Source organism: Salvelinus namaycush, chromosome 1 (assembly GCF_016432855.1).
Source record: "Salvelinus namaycush isolate Seneca chromosome 1, SaNama_1.0, whole genome shotgun sequence".
NCBI classification, from domain to species: domain Eukaryota; kingdom Metazoa; phylum Chordata; class Actinopteri; order Salmoniformes; family Salmonidae; genus Salvelinus; species Salvelinus namaycush.
The window spans coordinates 47,092,684-47,110,883 of record NC_052307.1 but is presented as its reverse complement, the minus strand read 5'-3'; the positions used below and the strand labels follow the sequence as shown (position 1 = coordinate 47,110,883).

The 18,200-nt window shown below is 41.6% G+C and overlaps 2 protein-coding genes across 2 annotated transcripts; one reads left to right on the top strand and one right to left on the bottom strand.

Annotated features, from left to right (window-relative positions):
• The first annotated feature begins 3,128 nt into the window (after nucleotides 1-3,128).
• Nucleotides 3,129-6,948, top strand: mak16 (MAK16 homolog (S. cerevisiae)). Its single transcript, XM_038989859.1, has 10 exons — nucleotides 3,129-3,302; nucleotides 3,897-3,946; nucleotides 4,108-4,217; nucleotides 4,352-4,416; nucleotides 4,504-4,655; nucleotides 4,812-4,866; nucleotides 5,046-5,120; nucleotides 5,264-5,368; nucleotides 6,101-6,166; nucleotides 6,267-6,948. The coding sequence occupies exons 1-10, from the start codon at nucleotides 3,288-3,290 to the stop codon at nucleotides 6,474-6,476; spliced, it is 903 nt and encodes a 300-aa protein (XP_038845787.1). The 5' UTR covers nucleotides 3,129-3,287; the 3' UTR covers nucleotides 6,477-6,948.
• Nucleotides 6,892-17,280, bottom strand: tti2 (TELO2 interacting protein 2). Its single transcript, XM_038989846.1, has 7 exons — nucleotides 15,905-17,280; nucleotides 15,518-15,704; nucleotides 15,310-15,402; nucleotides 14,965-15,149; nucleotides 14,645-14,788; nucleotides 14,394-14,550; nucleotides 6,892-7,198 (listed from the first exon to the last, which is right to left on the bottom strand). Exons 1-7 carry the CDS (start codon nucleotides 16,606-16,608, stop codon nucleotides 7,115-7,117), a joined length of 1,554 nt encoding a protein of 517 aa, XP_038845774.1. The 5' UTR covers nucleotides 16,609-17,280; the 3' UTR covers nucleotides 6,892-7,114.
• Between the last annotated feature and the right edge of the window lie 920 nt (nucleotides 17,281-18,200).

The following is an 18,200-nucleotide window of genomic DNA, read 5'->3' as shown; positions in this document are numbered from 1 at the left end:
AACTGTATGTTCGGTCACAAGCATTTTAGCTTTCAGTTTATTTCAAGTAATAATTTAAGACTACAAAAATCTATAGGACAACTAGCAGTGGTGGAAAAAGTACTCCATTGTCATACTTGAGTAAAAGTAAAGATACCTTAATAGAAAATAACTCAAGTGAAAGTCACCCAGTAAAATATTACTTGAGTAAAAGTCTAATAGTATTTGGTTTTAAATATACTTAAGAACTAAAAGTAAATGGAACTGCGAAAATGTACTTAAGTATCAAAAGTAAAAGTATAAGCCATTTCAAATTCCTTATATTAAGCAAACCAGACGGCACAATTTTCCAGTTATTTTTGTATTGTCGGATAGCCAGCGGCACACTCCAACACTCAGACATAATTAACCAACAAAGCATTTGTGTTTAGTGAGCCCGCCAGATGAGAGGCAGTAGGGATGACTAGGGATGTTCTCTTGATAAGTGTGAATTTGACCATTTTCCTGTCAAAATGTAATGAATACTTTTGGCTGTCAGGGAAAATGTATGGGTAAATTTTTTTAAATTATTTAAATTATTTTCTTTAGGAATGTAGTAAAGTAAAAGTAGGCAAAATATAAATAGTAAAGTACAGATACTCCAAAAAACTACTTAAGTAGTACTTTAAAGTATTTGTACTTAAGTACTTTACACCACTGACAACTAGTGTAAATCTAATAGTGATCAAGACAGGACCCACTAATTTCATTCATACTGACATACATTGATTGGTTGGTTACACAATATTTAGATACTTCAAATACTGCCTGACACCTTTGCAATTTGTCTTCTTACTGAATAAATGGTGAAACATTAGTTGATGGTGTTCTTTGTTTGTATGTAAAGTACCAGTCAAAAGTTTGGACACACCTACTCATTCCAGGGTTTTTCTTTATTTTTTTTACTATTTTCTACATTGTAGAATAATAGTGAAGACATCAAAACTATGAAATAACACATATGGAATCACGTAGCAACCAAAAAAGTGTTAAACAAATCAAAATATATTTTATATTTGAGATTCTTCAAAGTAGCCACCCTTTGCCTTGATGACAGTTTTGCACACTCTTGGCATTCTCTCAACCAGCTTCATGAGGTAGTCACCTGGAATGTATTTCAATTAACAGGTGCGCCTTGTTAAAAGTTAATTTGCGGAATTTCTTTCCTTCTTAATGCGTTTGAGCCAATCAGTTGTTATATGACTAGGTAAGGGTGGTATACAGAAGATTGCCCAATTTGGTAAAAGACCGAGTCCATATTATGGCAAGAACAGCTCAAATAAGCAAAGAGAAATGTTAGTCAATCCGGAAAATGTTAAGAACTTTTAAAGTTTCTTCAAGTGCAGTCACAAAAACCATCAAACGCTATGATGAAACTGGCTCTCATGAGGACCACCACAGGAAAGGAAGACCCAGAGTTACCTCTGCTGCAGAGGATAAGTTCAGAAATTGCAGCCCAAATAAATGCTTGACAGAGTTCAAGTAACAGACACATATCCACATCAACTGTTCAGAGGAGTCTGCGTGAATCAGGCCTTCATGGTCGAATTGCTGCAAAGACTACTACTAAAGGACACCAATGAGAAGAAGAGACTTGCTTGGGCCAAGAAACACGAGCAATGGACATTAGACCGGTGGAAATCTGTTCTTTGGTCTGATGAGTCCAAATTTGAGATTTTTGGTTCCAACCGCCATGTCTTTGTGAGACGCAGAGTAGGGGAACGGATGATCTCAGCATGTGTGGTTCCCACCGTGAAGCATGGAGGAGGAGGTGTGATGGTGCTTTGCTGGTGACACTGTCTGTGATTAATTTAGAATTCAAGGCACACTTAACCAGCATGGCTACCACAGCATTCTGCAGCAATACGCCACCCCATCTGGTTTGCGCTTAGTGGGACTATCATTTGTTTTTCAACAGGACAATGACCCAACACACCTCCAGGCTGTGTAAGGGCTATTTGACCAAGAAGGAGAGTAATAGAGTGCTGCATCAGATGACCTGGCCTCCATAGTCACCTGACCTCAACCCGATTGAGATGGTTTGGGATGAGTTGGACAGCTGATTGAAAAGGAAGGAAAAGGAAAAGCAGCCAACAAGTGTTCAGCATATGTGGGAACTACATCAAGACTGTTGGAAAAGCATTCCAGGTGAAGCTGGTTGAGAGAATGCCAAGTGTGCAAAGCTGTCATCAAGGCAAAGAGTGGCTACTTTCAAGAATCTCAAATATAAAATATATTTCTATTAGTATAACACTATTTTGGTTACTACATGATACCATATGTGTTATTTCATAGTTGTGATGTCTTCACTATTATTCTACAGTGTAGAAAATAGTAAAAGAAACACTGGATTGAGTAGGTGTGTCCAAACTTTTGACTGGTACTGTATATGCATGAAACAAGTCTCACTCAGTCATAGCAGAGCAGAATAACAAATGGATTGGCAAGATTTTCTTTATATTCCAATGCATGCCCACCTTGGTATTGGGCAGCTGCTATTTGAGAACTCATCTGATTTAGAGTTCAGAGCACAATGCTGTATGTGTAGACTATGCCATATGTATTGGCTAATATGCATATGCAGTTGTCGTTTTTAAATCTCCATTCAATGGAGTTACCTCTTCATACAATCAAGACAATTAGTATTGCATGCGACATATTTCTAGTGTTCTCGAAAACAGATACGTATCGTACTTCATTCTGGGAGCTAGCTAGCAATATCTGTTCTTCATCAGACAGCAGCTCGCGTTTTCACAAAAGGCTGTGTTTACGTCGTATATATAAGCAGGCCATTGGTTGATTCATCATGACGGGTTGGTACGGGAGTTCTGATTGGTTCCATGTTTAGGCGTTCGGCAAATTTGCCTGAGCGGCCGAGTGTTGAAATATACTTTTTATAAACAAAAATTGCAATTATTGAAGGTGCCAACATATTTTATAGTCATAATATGTTAATGTCACAAAAAAAAAAATCAGCTCCTCCTTTGACGGAGATCGATCAACTTCACGTTTTAAGGCTTCGGCCCACCACCCCGTGAATGTCCTCACACTCCAGTACAGTAGGTGGCGGTGTATGCACTTCACGTTTGCGATCCGGCAATACAAATGTAAAGAAGAAGAATAACGTCCGTTTCCTATTGTTCCATGTGGTAGTACTGAGATAAAACCTAACTACACCTTGCCTGTAAAGTTGTACTATTTGGAGTTGATAAAAAAATATATATTTGAAACAATCGGAGAATTCACAACACTCGTGTGGGGAACTAAAAATGCAGCACGACGATGTAAGTGAAGAGATACTAGCTAGCTGATGTCCGAGACACGACTGTGTCGACGCCACGCGCTATCTAGCGAGCTCTGGACATCAGTTTATTTTACACTTGTAGCTACAATATTGACTTGTGATTATGCATTCACATAGATTATCTAATCTTTCAATGACGAACAATGATACATAAAATGCCAGCTTGTTGGTTGGTTTGCCAGCTAGCTTGATCAATGTGTATTCTGCCATATAACGTTACCTAGCAAACCGGCTAAATTTGCTAGCTGGGTCAATTCCAGGGTGATTGAGTGATGCTGAGACTCAAGATTATTTTCCTTTAAGATATATGTCAAGCAAAAACCGACAATTGTAAAGTAAAACAAGCCATAAAACTATACACAAGGACTGCAGTGAAAAAATTCCACTGAACATTTTGTAAAAATATATTTACTTGAGTAACCGGACAGATGCAAATGATGGCACAAACTGCACATGTACATTTTAAAGTGAAAAATCAGAGTCACTGTTACCGTAGAATTGCCCCTAGTTAGATATTTGGTAGATGGTTTTGGAGGAAAGTGACCAGGTAACTAATCTAACACTTAATTTCTAGGTTATCTGGGATATCATAGGAAACAGAGCGTTCTGTTCCTTCAAAGTCAAGTAAGTCACCCACTGTTGAAGTTTAATCTTTTCACAAGTGTGTGGATGTGGAACCCATTTAGTGCTTTTAACGCCAGCTCATTTGTTGTAACTATCAAGATGATAAGGTCATTCATTGGTGGTTAACTTACAAAAGACTGTTTCTGTTGGTCTTTTAACAGGACAAAGGTTCAGAACTTCTGCCGGAATGAATACAATATAACTGGACTTTGTAATAGGTCATCCTGCCCACTAGCAAACAGTCAGTATGCAACTATAAGAGAGGAGAAAGGTAAGTTGTCTCCTGTGAAATAAGTATCAGAAATATTTATCTACATGTAGGAAGTATGTTTTTAGTAGTTGATAAGGGTATTGAGATTACAATTCAAATTGAGGTTTAATGTGTCTGCTTACCTTTTTTCTTAGGTCAATGTTTCTTATATATGAAGGTTATTGAGAGGGCAGCCTTCCCTGCCCGGATGTGGGAGAAGGTAAGTGACAATAGAACTAAAGAACTGTCTGTTAAGACATTGGTTTATATTTTATGTCTTTTCTTTAACTTCAACTTTGTCTCGTAGGTGAAACTTAGTAAGAACTATGAGAAGGCTCTGGAACAGATTGACCAGAACTTGATCTATTGGCCCCGTTTCATCAGACACAAATGTAAACAGCGCTTCACCAAGATCACACAGTACCTCATCCGTATCCGCAAGCTCACGCTCAAACGACAGTAAGCATCCAACCTATATACACCATTCCTTTCACACACTCGTAAACTGATCTTTGCGGAAATTAGTTTGGTTTCCTTTAACTTGTATAGTAAATGTTAACTTGTCTTTTTATTTTATTCAAATGACGTGTTAACTGTAAATGTATGATCTTTCAGGAGGAAACTGGTCCCCCTTAGCAGAAAGGTGGAGGCAAGAGAGAAAAGGAAAGAGGTACGTACTTGGTTAAACAGTTCAGTAGTGTTTGGCCCTGCCATTCAACTGTTCTGCTCCAAGGAGTGTTGGTGAATAGACTGTAAGGCATTGGCGATTCAAGAGTTCATGTCAAAGGGTATGGTTTACAAAAATGTAATGTGATCTAAGCATGAGATTCATATTCTATTGTTTTACAGGAAAAGGCCCTGATTGCTGCACAGCTTGATAACGCAATAGAGAAAGAACTGCTGGAGAGACTGAAACAAGGAACGGTAAATACATGATTATGTACAGTGTCAATCACTTCACAATTTGTCACCTCCTGAAGAATAGTTTCAGACAATGTAAAACTGCATGAGACAAATATGGTATGTTCATAACAGGAGATTGAGTATTAATGTTCTATTTCTTTCAGTATGGCGACATCTACAACTTCCCCATCCATGCCTTTGATAAGGCACTGGAGCACCAGGATGAGGAGAGTGAGACCGACTCAGAGGAGGAGGAGGAGGATGATGAGGTGACAACTGCTCCTTACTTGAGTTTCTATTGAGCAGGGCCCAGATTCACAAAATCTTAAGAAGAAATATCTTAACTGCCATCTGTTCCTTAACTATAGATTTAAGAAGAAATGTATTAACTGCCATTTGTTCCTAACTATAGACTTATGAAGAAAGTTAAGCAAAGTTGCTATTCCTCAAAGGTTCTTGGAAATGTTTGTGTTTCTCTTTAAGCAACAAGTTAAGAAATTAGATTCTTGAAAATAGTTATTGGATATGTTCTTAATTCCAAGGTAGATAAACCCTTGTCTTAAACTCAGGGCAGTAAGAGAATAAGCTCATGAAAGCAATTGAACATGTTTAATTCACTCAAACTTCATCTGAAAGTTTCAGTATTGATTATTTCAAACCCAAGAACATGTTTTAGAACAGTAATCTCAGTAGGAAATATGCTAACATTGCCATTGCTTGCTAGGTAGGTTGACTAGCAACAAACATCTTAAGATAGTTAAGACATTAAGAAGGTATGAAAATCATTCAATCTTAAGATAGTTCTTAAGTGCAATTACTCAACAATATCTTAAGTTTTTGGACTGGTCCTTGGACTGCAAGTGTTCCTTTCAGCACAACCAATAAGATGCCTCATATATTGGGCAGGGTCTGGTGCGGGACATTAGCACTGTTCAAAATGAAACCCAAGTGGGAGGCCCAATGCCATCTGATGTATTTTAATCAAGTGAATGTGTTTGCAGGATGTTGGAAAGAAAGAATTTGTCGCTGCGGATGAAATAGAAGAGAGCGATCTCAGTGACTTTGAGGTAACTTAAAAAAATATAGCATGATCACATCTAAAGATCACGCACATTGACTAATATAGGATGTGATATGCTTTAAGACTAAACATGTCTCCTTTGGAAGGACATGGACAATCTGAAGGCAGGCAGCGATGAACAGGAAGAATCCAGTGAAGAGGATGAGTCTGAAGAAGAGATGGAAGAGGAGACTGAGGCCTCAGGCTCCAAAGGAAAGATGCCCCTCAAAGGCGCTGTATTCAAGAAGAAAAGGGCCTACGTGGAGATTGAGTTTGAACAGGAGACGGAGCCTGTCCCCAAAAGCAAGGCAACATAGTCAGACCTCCTCTGACATGGACTCTAGGCCTTTCTTAGTTTGGAAGGTTAACCTGGTTATGTTGTCTGGAAGGATTACTACTGGAAGGCATCAAGCCTTTTGGTTCTTTGAGCTGTCAAGAATGTTTTGCCTAATGGGACTGTACTTCCAGTAATTTGTCAATGTATCACTCCTGGGTGGATTATGAGACGGGGCGTAATCCTGTGATCAAGCTTGACCCCACTAAATTGTCACCCATGTATGCAATTTAAAATAATTTGCTGTCTTAGATTCAGTTTTTCCACCGACAGGTCCTCTTCTGCCCATTTGTTCAAATTAATAAATCTCAATGCCGAGTAGCCTGACAATGTAATGTCTTCAACCTGGCTGAAAGAAATGACAGTTTCTGCTGTTTGATAAAGAATGACTTGCCAGCTCTCAACCAGTGATGTTTTAATAAATACAGTGGGATCCACTGACGTACAGAATGAAACATGTCAGTTTACTGTATAATAGCACTTGGGTCAGTCTCATATTGCCAGACTACATATAAAGGTTCTGTCAGTCCTGCTCAATTAACCACCTTCATCTTATCACTGTTCCAGATATCCATAGAGATGTGGGCTTTATTTCCAATGGAGGAATGAACATAAGATATGTCATCTTTGGGCCATTGTGACTGTCTCGATGCATCTCAGGACATAGGTGCTGGTGCAGCTGCTGTCGACATCCGTTAGAAGCATCTGAAGAAGGAATAGTTACCATTAAAATACTGAACAAAAACACAACTATTTCAAAGTTTGACTGATTTCCTTATGAAATTAAGTAGGCCTTAATCTATGGAATACATATTAATCCGTTGGTCACATACCTAAAAAAAAAAAAGAAGCATGTATCAGAAAACTAGTCAGTATCTGATGTGACCATCAGCTTCCAGGAATTGTGTACAGATCCTTGCATTTTCATGCTGAAACGTGAGATGGCAGTGGATGACTGGCACGACAATGGGCCTCGATCTCATCAGTATCTGAGCACTCAAATTGTCATCGGGCAAAATACCATTGTGTTCCTTGTCAGCTTATATCATAACCCCACAGCCACCATGGGGCACTCTGTTGACATCAAGTAAGACTGGTTGGACATACTACCAAATGTTCTAAAACTTCGGAGGTGGCTTAAGGTAGAGAAATTAATTAAATGCTCTGGAGGACATTCCTGCAGTCACCATGCCAGTTGCACACTCCCTCAACTTGAGACATCTGTGGCATTGTGTTGTGACAAAACTACACATTTTAGAGTACCGTTGTCACTAGCACAAGGTGCACTCATGTAATGATCATGCTGTTTATTCAGCTTCTTGATATGCCACACCTGTCAGGTGGTTGGATTATCTCTTGGTGAAGGACAAATGCTCACGAACAGGGATGTAAACTAATTTGTGCACAACATTAAGAGAGATAATCTTTTTGTGTGTATGGAACATTTGTGATCGTTTATTTCAGCTGATGAAACATGGGACCAACACATAACAAGTTGTGTTTCTGTTCAGTGTAAGTGGCAATAACCTGCCCCTTTATCTCAGAAGTTCTGGAGCTCAGATTTATATCATACACAACTTGAAATACATTAATTTACTACTAGTTACGCTAGAGGGGTACTTAACTACAATTTGAGAAGTTCCAGTCCTAGGTGGCAAAGGTGCAGCTGGATATTGTCATTCATTCTTTGGCAAAGTAACAAACCCCCATCTCAACACATTTAACCCCAAACTGTTCAGACCCTTCTTGTTGGCAGTATATATATATATACTGCTCAAAAAAATAAAGGGAACACTAAAATAACACATCCTAGATCGGAATGAATGAAATATTCTTATGAAATACTTTTTTCTTTACATAGTTGAATGTGCTGACAACAAAATCACACAAAAATTATCAATGGAAATCAAATTTATCAACCCATGGAGGTCTGGATTTGGAGTCACACTCAAAACCACACTACAGGCTGATCCAACTTTGATGTAATGTCCTTAAAACAAGTCAAAATGAGGCTCAGTAGTGTGTGTGGCCTCCACGTGCCTGTATGACCTCCCTACAACGCCTGGGCATGCTCCTGATGAGGTGGCGGATGGTCTCCTGAGGGATCTCCTCCCAGACCTGGACTAAAGCATCCGCCAACTCCTGGACAGTCTGTGGTGCAACGTGGCGTTGGTGGATGGAGCGAGACATGATGTCCCAGATGTGCTCAATTGGATTCAGGTCTGGGGAACGGGCGGGCCAGTCCATAGCAGCAATGCCTTCCTCTTGCAGGAACTGCTGACACACTCCAGCCACATGAGGTCTAGCATTGTCTTGCATTAGGAGGAACCCAGGGCCAACCACACCAGCATATGGTCTCACAAGGGGTCTGAGGATCTCTTCTCGGTACCTAATGGCAGTCAGGCTACCTCTGGCGAGCACATGGAGGGCTGTGCGGCCCCCCAAAGAAATGCCACCCCACACCATGACTGACCCACCGCCAAACCGGTCATGCTGGAGGATGTTGCAGGCAGCAGAACGTTCTCCACGGCGTCTCCAGACTCTGTCACGTCTGTCACATGTGCTCAGTGTGAACCTGCTTTCATCTGTGAAGAGCACAGGGCGCCAGTGGCGAATTTGCCAATCTTGGTGTTCTCTGGCAAATGCCAAACGTCCTGCCCGGTGTTGGGCTGTAAGCACAACCCCCACCTGTGGACGTCGGGCCCTCATACCACCCTCATGGAGTCTGTTTCTGACCGTTTGAGCAGACACATGCACATTTGTGGCCTGCTGGAGGTCATTTTGCAGGGCTCTGGCAGTGCTCCTCCTTGCACAAAGGCGGAGGTAGCGGTCCTGCTGCTGGGTTGTTGCCCTCCTACGGCCTCCTCCACGTCTCCTGATGTACTGGCCTGTCTCCTGGTAGCGCCTCCATGCTCTGGACACTACGCTGACAGACACAGCAAACCTTCTTGCCACAGCTCGCACTGATGTGCCATCCTGGATGAGCTGCACTACCTGAGCCACTTGTGTGGGTTGTAGACTCCGTCTCATGCTACCACTAGAGTGAAAGCACCGCCAGCATTCAAAAGTGACCAAAACATCAGCCAGGAAGCATAGGAACTGAGAAGTGGTCTGTGGTCACCACCTGCAGAACCACTCCTTTATTGGGGGTGTCTTGCTAATTGCCTATAATTTCCACCTGTTGTCTATTCCATTTGCACAACAGCATGTGATATTTATTGTCAATCAGTGTTGCTTCTAAGTGGACAGTTTGATTTCACAGAAGTGTGATTGACTTGGAGTTACATTGTGTTGTTTAAGTGTTCCCTTTATTTTTTTGAGCAGTGTATATATATATATATATATATATATATATACACACACACACAAAGTATTCAGACCCCTTGACTTTTCCCACATTTTGTTATGTTACAGCCTTATTCTAAAATGGACTACATTTTTTCTCTCATCAATCTGTACACAATACCCCATAATGACAAGTCATAAACAGGTTTGTAGAAATGTTTGCTAATTTATTAAACATAAAACAGATACCTTATTTACATAATAAGCTATCCCTTAGCTATGAGACTTGAAATTGAGCTCAGGTGCATCCTGTTTCCATTGGCCATCTTTGAGATGTTTCTACAACTTGATTGGAGTCCACAGGTGGTAAATTCAATTGATTGGACATGATTTGGAAGACTCTTCCTAGAGCTGGCCGCCCGTCCAAACTGAGCAATCGGGGGAGAAGGGTCTTGGTCAGGGAGGTGACCAAGAACCCAATGGTCACTGACAGAGTTCCTCTGTGGAGATGGGAGAACCTTCCAGAAGGATAACCATCTCTGCAGCACTCCACCAATCAGGCCTTTATGGTAGATAGGCCAGGCTGAAGTCACTCCTCAGTAAAAGGCACATGACTGTTAACTCGAAATGACACAACGACAAGGTTCCAGTTTAACAAAGTTTACTATACTATATGAACACACTACAAGTAGCCATTACACTCAAGGCTAGGTCCATCAACGACAAGACTTCCTGCCCATGCGCACTCTTGACTGAGTGATAGCCCCGTAATAACAGAAATATAGGGATACTTAAAACATGAACTTAACAATCTCCCCCTTTTCTTTAAAGACAAATAAAACATCAACAACATAATTAAATGTCCAAGTATTATTCAAGATCCCCATTACAAATGGGTTGTGTGACAGTTTTTATTTGTATTACTCAAGCTGCCACTTTCCATTACTGAGAGCCTGTAGGAGCAAGAGCCTGTAGGAGCACAAGACCGGATGCTCCTTTTTTAGTCAGACATTCAGCAAGCTTTTCCTTTGTGGTTGACCACAGAATCCGCTGGATTCTCTGTGCTTGAATAAGTTCCTTGATGCTGCTAATCTCAAAGTCTTTTCTCTGACAGACTTGGTTGACTTCACAGCATCAACTAATGAGTAGTTGACAGGGACACAAACTACAGGTAGAAAGTGCCGTTTTGTCCCACCAGTGTTAACCTAACGAAGCATCACTGAAGACAACTAGTTTCAAAGAGTCATCTTTTCCAACATGCTGAAACTTTAAAGTCACTTTTTGTGATTTCAGTTTACGAACAACTTTGTTTGCCTCATGAATGGTTTGTACAGTGGCGTGTTTTGTGTTAGATGCCAAGTTGCAACCATCAAAGCAGGTCTACTCTGTCTCGCAGCCCATAAAATGTGTCCTATCTTTGACCTCAATTTATCAGCTTCAATTCCACATAGAGGGGAATTCCTTTGTACGGCTCTTGAAGAATCCATGTGGATGGGTTGAAGATTCTTGATATAGCTCTCCTGTTGCATCAGTATTTTGCCATCAACTGTAATAAACTCTATGCCAACATAACAAAAATGTATGATCATGCTCCTCACGGCCAACCTAGAAAACAGCTTTGAGGTGTGGAATCACAGTTGAAGCAAAGGTCTCTGAGCCACCCCAGATAAAGTCATCAACATGACAGGCAAGTACTCCAGTCACATTGCAGTCTTGATCAAGCCAATAGAAGACTGCAGGATCCACTTGTGACATTTTTCCACCTGTATTCAGCATTGTTGCCTTGACTTTGTTGTACCAGTAGAGTGATCCATCTGCCAGTCCATACACACACTTTTCAATTTCGTACTTCTCATCATCATTATTCCCTGAACTGTTGAGTAACTTCTGAAGTCTGTCAACTGTATCATGTCCAAACTGTTTGTAAAGCTTTTGCAATACTTTGTGTTTTTCTTTAGTGCTCATGTTCTCTGTGACTGTCAGAATCTCCATGTGCTCTGTGTCAGTCAGAATCTCATTTTTGCATGGACTCTGTGAGATGTCTTTGTCTAAAATGTTTACACAATAGTGGCCTGAGGTAGTAAGTTCAAGAGTCACTGGTTGTTTAAACATCACTGCCTTGTCATTTTTTATGTCTAGTACAGCCTCTGCCTTCTTGAGGGAAGCGTTGCTTAATAGTAAGGGGATATCTGTAGGGACCACCTCTGTTTCAATGTGACACTTAGTCTGACCAATTTTTGCTGGTATCTTAACTCTCTTGGTAGAATGGACAATTCTCCCATCTCCAAATTTGAAAGCTCTTTTGCTTGGTGTGTCAATCATATTTTGTACTTCTTTCATATTTAGTTCACTGACATAGCTATCAAGCCATTTTGCACCACACACTGTCCGTGTACATGCAGTATCAATCACAGCAGATCCTAAGGATTCAACTATAAAAATCTCAGTATCAGATTCATTTGAAAACAGTGTAATGTTACACTGCTCTATCTCTGTGTTTACATTTTCCTCTGTTAGTTTAACTTGTTCATTTTTTTGAGGACAGTCTTTAACCCAATGGTAAGTGCTTTGACAAATAGCACATTTCGATCTCCTTCCATATTTGTCCAAAGGATTTGTGCTGGGAAATGGCGCCCTCTTCTGGTTGTCTTGAGAACGTGACTTGTTGGCGCCTTTTCTCTGCTGCTCAGTGTAATATGCTGCGTCACTCACTTGCATTCCATCTGTTATTGGCGCGACAGACGTCTTTTCACCAAATATTCTTTTTAGTGCCGACTTCATAGATGCAAAAGTCAGCACAGTACAAGCAGTCAAAGCCAACTGTTTCTCCCTACCATCTAGACAGGCAGTGTCTAGCAACTTGAACGCTAACACTGCATCCGGGAGAACCATGTCGTACTTGCGCATTCTATTGTACCTCTGTTCGAAATCAATGATGTAGTCCGTCATTGCAACCGAAATATCTCTCGTAACACTGTCAAAGTTTGAATATGCCTCGTAGGCACGGTCTTTCTCTTCTTTAAGAAATACAGAATCCAGTGCTGTGATCAAAGTTCCCATACCGTCATCCTTGTTCAAATCCTCAACGGATATTTCCAGTGCTGTATCTCTCGCTCTTCCCTCGAGCGATAATACCACCGCAAGTGCTTGCTTTTTCGCGTCCAGATTAGTAACGCGTGTCCAGATTCCAAGTTCATTTTTCCAAATTTCGTACGACCTCTTCTCGTCGAAGCGAGGTGGCACATTGTAGTTAGAAACCATCCTCTGCTACCAATGTTAACTCGAAATGACACAACGACAAGGTTCCAGTTTAACAAAGTTTACTATACTATATGAACACACTACAAGTAGCCATTACACTCAAGGCTAGGTCCATCAACGACAAGACTTCCTGCCCATGCGCACTCTTGACTGAGTAATAGCCCCGTAATAACAGAAATATAGGGATACTTAAAACATGAACTTAACATGACAGCCCGCTTGGAGTTTGCCAAAAGACACCTAAAGACTCTTAGACCATGAGAAACAAGATTCTCTAGTCTGATGAAACCAAGATTGAACTCTTTGGCCTGAATGCCAAGCGTCACATCTGGAAGAAAGCTAGCACCATCTCTACGGTGAAGCATGGTGGTCGCAGCATCGTGCTGTGAGGATATTTTTCAGAGGCAGAGACTGGGAGACTAGTCAGGATCAAGGAAAGATGAACGGAGCAAAGTACATAGATCCTTGATGAAAACCTACTCCAGAGGGCTCAGGACCTCAGACTTGGGCATAGGTTCACTTTCCAACAGGGCAACGACCCTAAGCACACAGCCAAGACAACGCAGGAGTGGCTTCAGGACAAGTCTCTGAATGTCCTTGAGTGGCCCAGCCAGAACCTGGACTTGAACATCTCTGGAGTGACCTGAAATTAGCTGTGAGCGCCGCTCTCCATCCAACCTGACAGAGCTTGAGAGGATCTGCAGAGAAGAATGGGAGAAACTCCCCAAATACAGGTGTGCCAAGCTTGTAGTGTCATACCCAATAAGACTCGATGCTGTAATTGCTGCCAAAGGTGCTTCAACAAAGTACTGAGTGAAGGGTCTGAATACTTACATAAACGTTTTTTAATACAAATTTGCAAAAATAATAAAACAGTTTTTGCCTTGTCATTATAGGGTAGTGTGTTACATTGAGGGGGGAAAAGCAATTTAATCAATTTTAGAAGAAAGCTGTAACATAACAATTTTGAAAAAGGGGTCTGAATACTTAACGAATGCACTGTATATGCAGGACTCGTGGTCCGTATTGACCCAGTTCTGAGTCCGGATCTGTTGAATATGGCTGCTCTAGGGGCTCAAATCAATCCGTATCGCTGAAAATCAGCTTTATAGCTTGATTGAAATGTAAAGGTAATTTCAGGATTGAGCTGACGTATGTAGCGTTTACCGTGAATGCAGTCTCCGCTAGCGCTGAAACGTCGCCTTTAAATACCTAATGCACTTTAGTGCAGCTCTTCATCGAGCCCTAAATCAACTTCTGATTATTGCCAAGTTGTATTCAACAGGTAATATACTTGGAGGTTAAAAGCTGACCCAAGACCCTGAGTGGTACAGCAATACTGTTTTATGCCTACCTTGAGCTTGCCCTGGGTGCAGTGGTCCAGCAGCAGCAGACAATGAGTGGCCTTGGTGACAAGCTCCTCTCTCACTGCTGGGGGTATGGACTCTGTGGACAGGTCACACAGTAGCCTCAACAGACTCTGCACCAGGGCGGAAAGACGGCACTCCATTCTGCAAGTCCAGAGGACACAAACACTCAGCATGACACCAAAAACAGAGATGGGATTTCCATTAGTCTAAGTTATTTGCTGGGAGTAATGACAACCTTGGCCAGGCGATGAGCAGGGTCTTTTCTAAAGCATCCAGGATAGCCAGTCTAGTCTGTTCTTCAGGACCGTCTGAGATCTCTAGATACCCAATGATTACTCTTTCCAATCGTTTCAGATGGCGAACAATGACGATACCCATCCTAACAAAAGAAAAGTACAATCCAAAAGTGAATTTCCTAAATATTGTCTTACATTTTTAAAATGGCATTTACCAGAACCACAAGATCACAACAAATGCAATTTCTCACAGATACTCAGTGTAATAATAGTGTAATGAAAATCCATTCAATTGTTAGCAAGAGGAGATAGACCTCACTTTTCAATTAAGTGTTCCAGAAACTTGGCATAGACACTCCGAAGTGCAAGTTTATGCTCCATTTCCATATGGGTGAGGGTCAGCCGCAGCACCTCGTCATAACGGTTAGGCTTCCTGGGGAGCCCAGTGCAAGCAGGGTCTTTCTCCAACACAGGCAGAAGGTCTATCAGGCATGGAAGGACCACCTGAGCCACAGAGGGGAAGATACAGTATATGGAACAATAGAATACCATGATGTGAATGAGGCTACTTGGTCACCTAGTACATACAAAATGTATTATGAGATGTTGGTCGGTGCATTGTACATACAAAAGCTGTTAATGCCATTGAAAGCCACAGCATTACCTCAATAAGCTGAGGCTCAGATGTGTAGAGGTGGTTGAAGAGGGCATGGTAGAGCACCTGGGCCCTGTTGTACTGACAGAGATCGGCAGCAGGCTGAAGGGGGAAACGTTAATTGAACAGATACACAAAACACCACACATAGTTTTACAACCCATTACTGTAGATAACGGCATTATCTGAAAATTCAGAGAGATATAGTACATCTCACCACATTGAGGACAATGTGATTCAGGCAGCGTACTCCCAGCACTTGGTTGTCAGTGCAGTAATCATCCGACATCAGCAGTGAAGGGGGGAAAACCTTCTCCAGATAGTCGGTTAGCCACGGCCGGCCCACCTGCATGAGGATCCAGGCAAATACATGCTTAGTGGCCTGGTTTCGCTTCCAGCTGTCCCTGCAAAACATTATAAACACATTTAGAACATTCACAGCACGGTGCACTGATTGAAAAAATAATGCAAAGGATATTCAGTTTTGAGATTGGGAATGTTGATGAAATATGGTCAACAACGCAGAAGAGGTTAAAGTGTTTGAAAAGTTCTGAATAATTTCAACTTGCACTATTTACTAGTAAGTCATTTTGACAGAACTCACCTTTTTAAATCTGACTGCAGGATCTCCAAGATGGAGCCAAGGACTCCTGGTTGGGGCTCTGTGTTGTTCTTCCCAAACAGAAGCTGTGAAGTGGTCTCCCAGTCCCCTGCCTGGACCACTGAGTCCAGGAGGTTAGATGCAGCTGTTCTGGAGGCCTCACTGGTCCATGCCTGCTCTTGCATATGAGTCAACGCAAACACACACAAGAGGGGGGCAAGTGGACCTGTGAGGAAGACCCAGGAGGTGGCTTGGCAGTGGCTGGAAACAGCCTCTCCTCCATTCCCAAGTCTTTGTACCAGGGCTAAAACTACTGAACTCACGGCACAGGCTCTGGCCGGGGTGGCCTCAAAGGAACTCTCCGGTAGTGTGCCACTGTCATTGTCACACAATGGCAAAGCAGCATACAGTGTCAGGGAGCTCACAAAGTCTACATACTCCCTTGTCAAGTCTGTGCTCTGATTGCTGCAACACTCAGAAAAAAGCCAGTGTCTGTCCCCCAGTCTGAATAGCTGCTCCACAATATGAAGGATTGCTCCACTTTGTTCTGTGGTGAGCCCTGGTGCCTTGAGTTTCTCCTGGACATGAAGCAGGACCTCAGCCACTGGACGAGAGAGCAGCGTATCAGGTTCTGCTGGGGAATGTCCCTCTTCAGGAGCCTTACCTTGTTGTAGGTCTTGCAGCATATGGGATATTTCAAAGTCCATCTTTGAAATATCTGTTTGGTGATGGAATTATGTTGTTTTTGTGACAATAAAACATAGAAGACATGCATGCAATATTAATGGCACAGCTCACAATTCTGACCCAGCACAAAAGCATACCTTATTGTAGATGTGTGCTATCTAAAAAAATATCACGCTTATCCGTAAAAGTTATGGTTGAACCTGTCACCTAGCTAGCTAAAGTTAGCCGTTTACGATGGGACCACATGGACTAACAAGCTAGCTACCTAGACATACTCTAAAAACCTGCGTTAAACTAAAGCTATCCCCCGTTGAGTGATACTTTATAACCATTCGTATTCATAGCTGTAGTATTGATAGCAGAGGGACTCTTGATTTGCAGCTTATGATTTGACGAAGGGCGAGACCGCGACAATATACTTCCTGGAATGAGAGAAGTAGGCGGAGCTTCTCTGGCTCATGCTATAACAGATAGGTGCACCCCATACAGAAACAAAAGGTCGATATAATCGAGAACAATCATCAGTAATCACGCGATATTAATCAGACAGTGGGGCGCCGTCTGGTCCACTAGTTGGTCAGAAGGTTCAAATCAACGTTTCATACATTCATTTGCGAGTAGACAAAAAGCATCAACCACGAAGTGTTGCCAACTCATTTTCAGGGGAAGTTGCTCGAGGCAGGTCAATTTGTTGCTAAAAGTTGCTAAATGACGTTGTGATGTCTCTGCGTGACGACGTAATAACGTAATAACGTAAAATCGCATCATTACGTAGAATACGCAATAATGTAATAATGTTACTCAAATTGACTGGCCATCTCTGCAAAAAATATGATTTGACATTTGCTAGTTTAGATTTGTTTGTTTATTATCACATATTTTTATTTGTAAAAGTAATACAAACACAACACATTTTATATGATCAGATATTTTTATTTTATTGAACAATTACACATTACACAATATTGAACAATTACATTTAATTTATTTTCTTTTTTACTAGTAAACCTACACATTCTGAACAATTATAAACTCAGCAAAAAAAGAAACGTCCCTTTTTCAGGAACCTGTCTTTCAAAGATAATTCGTAAAAATCCAAATAACTTCACAGATCTTCACAGGGTTTAACACTGTTTCCCATGCTTGTTCAATGAACCATAAACAATTCATGAACGTGCACCTGTGGAACGGTCATTAAGACACTAACAGCTTACAGACGGTAGGCAATTAAGGTCACAGTTATGAAAACTTAGGACACTAAAGAGGCCTTTCTACTGACTCTGAAAAACACCAAAAGAAAGATGCCCAGGGTCCCTGCTCATCTGCGTGAACGTGCCTTAGGCATGCTGCAAGGAGGCATGAGGACTGCAGATGTGGCCAGGGCAATAAATTGCAATGTCCGTACTGTAAGACGCCTAAGACAGCGCTACAGGGAGACAGGACAGACAGTTGATTGTCCTCGCAGTGGCAGACCATGTGTAACAGCATCTGCACAGGTTCGGTACATCCGAACATCACACCTGCGGGACAGGTACAGGATGGCAAAAACAACTGCCCGAGTTACACCAGGAACTCACAATCCCTCCATCAATGCTCAGACTGTACGCAATAG